This window comes from Poecilia mexicana, unplaced genomic scaffold (genome assembly GCF_051168715.1).
Source record: "Poecilia mexicana isolate PSO_F unplaced genomic scaffold, ASM5116871v1 scaffold_16, whole genome shotgun sequence".
Lineage (NCBI taxonomy): Eukaryota > Metazoa > Chordata > Actinopteri > Cyprinodontiformes > Poeciliidae > Poecilia > Poecilia mexicana.
Window position 1 is genome coordinate 9,444,656 of NW_028263385.1, and position 8,959 is coordinate 9,453,614.

At 35.8% G+C, this 8,959-nt stretch overlaps 1 protein-coding gene across 1 annotated transcript; it reads left to right on the plus strand.

Annotated features, from left to right (window-relative positions):
- The first annotated feature begins 5,303 nt into the window (after positions 1-5,303).
- utp11 (UTP11 small subunit processome component) lies at positions 5,304-7,759 on the plus strand. The gene is made up of 8 exons (XM_014978347.2): positions 5,304-5,517; positions 5,653-5,714; positions 5,795-5,897; positions 5,997-6,110; positions 6,714-6,807; positions 6,951-7,081; positions 7,288-7,398; positions 7,482-7,759. The coding sequence occupies exons 1-8, from the start codon at positions 5,458-5,460 to the stop codon at positions 7,563-7,565; spliced, it is 759 nt and encodes a 252-aa protein (XP_014833833.1). The 5' UTR covers positions 5,304-5,457; the 3' UTR covers positions 7,566-7,759.
- Positions 7,760-8,959: the final 1,200 nt, after the last annotated feature.

Below are 8,959 nucleotides of genomic sequence, written 5' to 3' on the forward strand. Positions count from 1 at the left end.
ATGATCTATAATGCTTCTTTACATACTCACAGATATAAAAATATTTTTAGTTAGAGTGACCCAAATTTAAACATGAAGAAAAGTGATGTATAACTTACAAGTAGGAGGCAAGGTGTAGCATTCATAAAAAGGACTGTTCCTCTTCTAAATAAAAGGTCACATGAACCTCAATACCTCTTTTATTTGAACAAAAATATGTCTGGAGGTATTTTAAATCATTCCCCCCAAAAAATAAAATAAAGGAGCAACGTGAGCTACAGAAATGTGGTTTGTTGCCTGAGAGCAACGGTATGCCATAGAGGGTTAAGACAGAAAATGGAAAAAAGAAATCAGGTTAGGGATATCCAGATACAATCCTGACTTGGAATCTCAATCGCAGCATAAAAAGTCCCTCACTAAACTCACTTCCCATCCAAGTTGTTGGTCTTAAGTTTGTACAGTTTTCCCAGTAAACTTCAGCCATTTTTGTTTTTATAACAGTCACAACCAATTATTGTAGCCATTCTTGCAAAACGTAATTGTAATTCAATCTTAATTTTCTGCCTTGAATCTGACCCTTTTCGCCATTTACAATGGCTTTGACATTAGGAGAGAGGGGCTGCACAGTGGCGCAGTTGGTAGAGATGTTGCCTTGCAACAAGACGGTTCTGGGTTTGATTCCCAGCCCCGGTCTTTCTGCATGGAGGTGCATGTTCTCCCTGTGCATGTGTGGGTTTTCTCCAGCTACTCCATTTTCCTCCCACAGTTCAAAAACATGTCAGGTTAATTGGCCTCTCCAAATTGCCCCTAGGTGTGAGTGTGTGTATGCATGGTTGTTTGTCTCTGTGTTGCCCCACCTCTCGCCCAGAACGATAGCTGGAGATAGGCACCAGCAACCCTCCCAACCCCACTAAGCGACAAGGGTGTAAAGAAAAAGGATTAGGAGAGAGGCTGCAGCAACTTCCTGTCTTACCTACTCAGCCTCCATATGATTTTAAACCATTTGGATTTTAATAACTCGAATGAAGAATACGACTCGGACTCTGTCATAAATGACTGATACCTGATCTGATCTGACATCCTGATCAAAATGTTTATATTTTATTTGTCACTTGCAAACTAAGTTATCCAACTAATTCTTAAAATGAGTAAAATGAAATAACACTCTTTGTATGAAGCTATGAAATGAGAAGACCTAATCTGTCACTCTGGATGACGACCCCCCCTGTGAAGGAGTACACAGGATTTCATTACCTTTTTGAGCTGCTTCCCTGTTCTACATTAAAACATCAACACAGCTCTAGTTTAGATGAACAAAGAGGTGTATCTCCTATCTAATAAGACTGCTATTTAGATGTTTAGTACAAAGTTTGAAGGTATGTCTGATGTTAACTCTTAGCCTCATGCCACACTAAATAGACTGTGTATGGTAAATATAACTTTATGAAAGACTCTGATTGTCTCTAGTTGATAGTTTTGTTTTTAAGAATTTGTGCTCAGCACGCTATGCTAAAAACTATCCCACTAGTGTCCTTAAGTTGCACTGGGATCAAACAGAAGAGAACAACAAAAGAATGTTTAGAACTGCAAATCAAATAGTCTCCGTTAGTGTAGCACTATGACATTTACATTATTAGATTGTGGACACTGATGCATCAAAACGGCTCATATGGAGTTACTTTGAGTTACTTTTGTCAAATAACTCAAAGCTATTTGAAGGAGTAGGAGAAGTGTCCTTTCTGGATAAAACGAAAGTATCACCTATTTATTCATCAAACACCTACTATTTAGCGTTTGGTAATGTTCTCCAGATTCTGTACACCAGGGCAACAATTCATTTTAGATATATTTAAATTTAGTAATAAGTATTTTAGTTCAAAAGTTAAGGCTCATACTTGGGGCAGGTATATATATATATATATATATATATATATATATATATATATATATATATATATATATATATATATATATATATATATATATATATTTTTTTTTTTTTTTTTTTTTTTTTTGTGCAAAAATATACATTTTTCCATGAGAACAGAACAAGTACTCCTAGCGACAATATATATGGTTTGTTGCATATTCATTTGACCTCCAAATTATCTAGCCCACCCAGCAGACAGAAAAAAACATTAGGATAATGGAGATTTTGTACAAATTAAAAAAGTTAAAGTAAAAAGTACAGTAAAAAAAAATATTAGTTAAGTAAGACTAGCTAAATGTAAGTAGTTACCACATGTGCTACATGTTGGTGCCATTAAAAAAAAGGAAAGTAAAGTCTAGGTGAAAAAACAAGATCTTCAAGGCACTTTGTAAGTGGTAACTTTTTAGGTGAAAATATGCACTTTAAAATTGGACTTTGTGTTATAATTAAGAAGATGAATGTGAAAGAACAGAGGATTTACTGTATTACGTTTCACCGAAACCAATAAAATGAGATGCGTCTAAACAACCATACGGGGGGAACTTTTGTGTCATGCATTTTTTTGACTTGGCTTGCTTGGCAGCTCACTCTCGATGAGGACCAACCATAGAGTGGGGAGACATACCAAAGTTCTGAGCTAAGCCTGAGCACAGAAGTCTTACAATATGTCAGCAGTGTTATTTTTACAGGGTCATATTAGCAAACCAAATGGTTCTGCATCTGCTCCACAAGGGCATTCCTCCACTGCTGACCCTGAACAAACCCACAAGCTCTTGTGCTCCTGCTCCTGCATCAGCTTCTTACGAGCCTCTGATTTCCAAAGTAGTATTTACCCCTGCTGTGGCTCACCAGGCATTTCACTTGTAATGATAAATACTCACATGAATTAAACAGCACGGAGCCCAGTAAGTCAGAGCGCAAGATGTTTTGCCTGCCGTCTGTATTTGCCTGGTTGAAACATGCTAGTGGTTGAGTGGATCAGACAGGCCTTGGGCTGAAACCTTCACAAGAAAACGGGGTCATTGGCCATCAGACTGATAAACAAGCCTGTGACATAATGTGGAAACACTGATCCCATTCACAGTTCTGCTCACCCACAAAACATTCTGCATGCCAGGCAAATCTCACACATATAAAACAAATTCCTTGTGGTCAGCAGGGGATAGTGACCCTTCCTAGAGGGTTGTTGTGTGGAATATTTCCCTGTCTCACTGGCTTTTTCTCACATCCACAGAGAGCTTGAAATCTGTGTAAGATTAGGGGACTGGTGCCACTGTGGCTTTGTCTTTGTCTTTCGTTGCAGCAGACTATATCATCTCAGGAAGTGGACAGTGGTTTCTCCCTGGGGTAGAGCAGTGACCCCCTAATCTTCTGAGTTCCTGCAGGAATCACTTAATGGAAAAACAACAAAGAGACTCCATATGTATCTGTCTCAAGAGCAAAGTCCTGATTGTACAGTTCCTGTGTGGTTCAAATTCATAATATGCTTTAAGTTCAAATGGGAAAGTTGTACAGTTTGTTTCCTGCTTGAGTTAATCTCTTTTAAGTCTGTTGAGTCGCTCCATAAATCAAACAGAGTTTGTAAACCCTGAGGAACTAAACTAATGTTGGAAAAATACATACTTGTTACCAAATTAATGTCAACTGTTCATTCTGGCAAAAGCTAATCCTTATCATAATTACTAAAATAATTTAGTGTCCACAAAGGGCAGCCAATACATATATTTTGCCTGGCTTGTGGTCTTTACAACTGAAAATGATTCATCCCATTATGATTTGGAGTTGATCTGTGTTGTGCAGCTTTTGTAACTCTGAATACTTAAAGATAAATAAATAGATACATGAAGAACTTTACTTAATGGTTTACATCATTAAGTAATGATGTAAATATGTTTTCTATCACAAAGATATATTATTATGAAACTTGGAGATCCAGTTGCTCCAAGAGAGCTGTAAGTGTCGAATCTAGCATACTATCCCTGCAGTGTGAAGTAAAAGACGGTAGTTGGATTTAACTCACACTCACGGTTTTTGTTTGCATGCCACTTTCTAGTTTAACTCTACAGGAACAATTTTACAAAAATGAACACAAAATGAATACATGCTTCTATGATAAAAACAATTCAATAGAAGCTAAAACATATTTTTAAAAGAGATCATTCAAAAAGTGAAGTCATGGTAATTCTTTAAAAAAGGAGGATCTGCAGAGTCTCCTCTATACATTCGACCTTCATACAAAAAGTGGCAAGAAAAAAAAAAAAAGTGTTAAATGAAAGTCATGATAAGTTCAGTATGTGGTTTACAGTAGGCCATGCATGGTACCCCATTAGCAAGTAGAAGAAGGTGCTTCGGTGACATGAGATTACACTGATATTTTGAGCCTAAATGCAAAATGTCATATGTGAAGGAAAACTTACACTAATCACTCAGAGAACACAATTTCACAGGATAGAACATGGCATAGACAGTTTAATGCTTTGAGGCCTTAATCAAAAATTTAATTGGAGTTAATGTTTCTAAACCATTTGTCAATCTTTTCAATTATCTATAAAAAAATATATAAATATTAAACCACATTAAAAAGTATTTTAATTCTCAATAATAAAAAAAAAAAAGAAAATATTAAATCTATTGTCTGTGTTAAGATTCAAGCATTGATGGGAGGCCCCTCATGGACTTTGGGGCCCATAATAATAGCTTAGTTGCTTATTTCCAGATTTTTTTGCTTATCTGGAACAAAAAATCAAGAGTTTCTAAAATGGGTTGATAGAAAATAAAATATCAGCATTCTAATCTATTATAAAGCAAACAAACAAAAAAGAAAGAAAAAAAAAGAAAAACAACTGGTGATTTGCAGTTGGTTTCTGAAGTGTGAAAAGTCTTTACCAAGACCAGCAGGAAAAGGGGCAGACATCTATTAGGATTTAGGAGCTTATTTAAATAACAGACTTGTGTACAAGAAAATTTAAAACATGGACATAGGTAAAGGATGTAACACATACTTCAACACTATACTTACTCTTAAATAGTGACTCTTGATTATAAGACGGTGACTACAAAAATTAAAGGCTATACATCAAATAACAGTTGCCACTGCTATAAATTACTCAGGCATTAGAAAGCGCCGCGTCTAAAACTTCAATGTTCTATGCAACAGCTCCCTCTAGTGTTGTTATACTCATCTGCAGTACCCACAAAAGAATACCACAGCAATTTGACTAAAGGAAAAAAAAAAAAAATATATATATATATACATTTATTGTTCTGTATTGTCTTTTATTTAAGTAAGTAATAAAATAAAACAATAACATTTATCTGAAATGTCATGATCCGTTAAGTTTCTCTTTTGTAAAGTTTTGCTATATAGTAGCGAATCTGTGGTTAGGAAATGAGAAACACGCCGTGAGACAGACAGGAACCCACGTGCTCACAGGAAGCAACAGAGCCGGTGTAGCAGTTAGCTTTCTGTGTTTGTTCGCTAAAGAAACAACATTTATCCATTTTTGACGGTTTTTAGGAGGTCTTAGGTCTGTGGACACTAACTAAAGATGTCTTCATTTAGAAAAGCGCTGAAGTCCCGACAGAGGAACCACCATGAGAGATCTCAGGTAAACATTTAGACGTTCTCTTGGGTTAGCCAAGCGTTTATACTCAAATTCAAGAATGTGTGGTTGTGTTTTCGTTTCAAGACGTATTACTGGTAATAATAAACTCGTATTTATGGTTTCAATTTTTCCAACCAGCCTGGTTTTAGGAGAACTATGGGTTTGTTGGAGAAGAAGAAAGACTACAAACTACGAGCAGAGTAAGTTCTGTTTTATTCCTTTTTATGGTTAAACCTAATGCAAAACTTCTTTATCATTGTGTTGTTTGATGTTGTTATAGCGATTATCACAAGAAACAAAACACTCTCGCTGCTCTGCGAAAGAAAGCTCTGGAGAAAAACCCAGATGAGTTTTACTTCAAAATGATCAGCTCTAAACTGGAGGTTAGAAGTAGTTCATCATAATTTTGACTATTTTATACAGATTGCTCGATATCTGGATCTGACAGGGTAGCTATGTGCTGCGTTCTGTCATACTGACAGGATGGAGTTCATGTGCTGAAGAAAACTGAGGAGGAGGTGACGGAAGAGCAGAAGAAAGTGATGAGGACGCAGGACATGAGATATGTGGAGATGAAACGGGTTGCAGAGGCAAAGGTATGTCAGCTGGTGCCAGGTCTTTGTTTATTTCCACAAAGAGTAGTACTGTTGTACCGCAAGAAAATGAAATAGTATTGTAAAGGTACTGTAATTATGTAAAAGTATTAATAATAAAACTGGTATTCTATGTAGTTTATAGTGAGAGTTCCCTTCTGGTATTAATAAAGTATATTAATTTATGACATACATTTACTAAATAAATTCAATCCATCAGATAATAAAAAATACATAAGACTAATAAATATATTTATAATACACAAATGTTATAGCCAAGATATGAGCTACACAATTATGACAAACATCTCTGACTTTACACTAGTTATGTAGGTAGTCTTTGATGCACTCCACAGGAAGAGTAAGTCACAAGTCATTGCTTGTGCTGGATCCAAGTGTATTACTGAAAAGTTGAGTGGAAGAAAAAAAGTGCATAGGAAACAGGCACACCTGTCACCTTATGAGTATTGTAAAAGCTAAATACCTTTTAATTTTGTTGAAATTCAGAAGGTCCAGTTGACAAGTTACTGAAGGATTATATAGAATACATGCACATCTTCATATATATCATCATATACCTGATGATAGTGTTTTTTTCTTTTTCAGAAAATAGAGAGACTGAAAGGAGAGCTTCATCTTCTGGATGCAGAGAACAAACAGAAGAACAAGCACACTTTTTTTGTTGATTCCAAAAAGGAAGGTAAGTACCTAGGCTTAATAGATAAAGATTTGAATAGTGATTGCTTGGAAAATGATTACTGCTCACTTGGGTTGTGTAGAACAAACAGTTCTGCAGAATTGTTTATGCAAGATTAATTTTAACTTTCATTTTTGTGCCCTCAGTGGAAACATTTAACCTGGCCAGCCACCTCGGTACTGATCCAAAGCTGGTGGATCGAGTGTACAACAGACCAACTCTGCAAACACTGGAGACCAAAAGCATCAAAGGAGCTGTGAAACCAAATATTATTAAGGTTAGTTTTTACAGTGTTGATTGCTCAGTTTTTTGTTTTATTTATTTATTTATTTTTTTTGGCTAAAAATTCAGTCACATGTGTTATTGACCGACAACTCCTTGTCAGTAAAGAGTACTATCTTCAGCGTTTTGGTTGTTAATTTTTTTTTTTTTTTTTGTTGAGCCCAGTGAGGTAAAAATCGCTCTTCTTTCCTTCACCTGTAGAAACTGGCCAAGCAGAGGAAGCATCAGTATAAAATCCTCTCTCAGAGGATTGACAGAGAGAAGAAAATGTTTGTCATCAGCCAGAAAATCCAGTCCCGTAAAGACCTACATGTGAGTAGTGCTAAACACTTGAACACCAGTATCCTTATTGTCAACATATTTATTCTTCTATATTTTGTTTACTTTGGCTCCAGGATAAAAACAAGAAAGTGAAGGTGAAAAAGGAGACACCTGACAGAGCAGCCATTTACAAGTTTGAGTCCAAGAGGAAACGCTAAGAAAGGACAACTGAGGACCAAGTTAGTTTTTGGATAGGATGCTTACAAAGTACTGAACTGACCTTTGAGCCCAGCTGATCCAGAAGAGAAATAATCTTTTTCACCAAACTGTTGGAGTATTGCTGTTTAGTTCATATTTATGCAGATATTTTAGATTTTTTTTTTTTTCAAATAAAAATCTAAATGCAAGTTAATTTGTCTCATTCAATTAATTCAGCGAGATAAGTCACTGCTGGCTTTGCTTACAAACTTGTGAGTTTCCATAGTTTTGGAGAACAAGTGGATGATTTCTGAAGCGGCCCTATGCTGAGTTTGAAAGATGCAATCTGATCATATGAGCTGCTTAAATGGTGGAATTATATTTTAAGTTACCACTAGGGGGCATTAGTGTTCTTTGACTAAAAAACAATATTATTTTTCTATGGGAATTATAGAGAGAGGAGGCCAGGATGTTACTTTTGTGATTTACATTTTATAAACACCTTAAATATTTATTTTAACCCTGTAGACTCATTTAGTTGTCTTTACATATTTTTATCTAAATATCAGAATCCTGGACTGGATTGTTCAAATCCAAACAAGCTAACCGAAGTATTTTAGGTGTTCTCACCACCTTGCATGTTAGGAAACAAAACGGTGCAAAAAATCCTTTACCAGGTGTAGTTTTTTTTTTCTGTTTCTCATGTTCTGATTCTACACTGGTGAGTTTCATCTGCCACTTGGCACAAAAATGGCATCTTTTCAATGGCCCATTCTGCCATTTGATTAAGGTCTTGATATGCTCAGTTGCTGTTGAAAGTTTTATAAATATTGGTTTGATTCTGGAAATTAAGTCACTTTCATAACTCAACCAGTGGCGCCAGTCACTGATTTTTACTTTTCTGAAGTTGTATTTTCACTTCAATTCAGCTTGCTTGGAACCCTGGCCAAGTAGATAAATGGAGCTGGTACCAGTATCTAACCGAAAACCCTAAAATCAAGTTAAGCTGCATTGGTATGTGTGGAAATGTGGCTTTTGAGAGCAAACACCATCACACAAACCAAGAAACACAACAGATGTGTCAGGGAGAAGTGTAAAGTAGAGTTAAAATATAAACCAGTATGCCCAGCTTTTAACATCTGATGAGGCACTGTTCAATACATTGTCCAAACATCCAGGAAAAGTTTAGATCTAAATCCACATTAAAAATTTTGTCAAGAAATAAAAAATGCACAATACAGATGCCCTCTATTTAATCAGACTGAGCATAAGCTAATTTGCAAAGACAAACTGGTAAACCTTTCAGTGTCTCCATGTGCAAAACTGGTAGAGATACCTCAAAAACATGCAACTGCTGCCAAAAGTGTACTTATATATATAAACCTTTTCAAGGTATTACAGATACAGCAAAACA

Coding starts and splice junctions, on each gene's coding strand:
- utp11 (XM_014978347.2), top strand. CDS start 5,458: ATGTCTTCATTTAGAAAAGCGCTGAAGTCCCGACAGAGGAACCACCAT. Junction 5,518..5,652: donor ACCACCATGAGAGATCTCAG/GTAAACATTTAG, acceptor TTTTCCAACCAG/CCTGGTTTTAGGAGAACTAT. Junction 5,898..5,996: donor TGATCAGCTCTAAACTGGAG/GTTAGAAGTAGT, acceptor TCATACTGACAG/GATGGAGTTCATGTGCTGAA.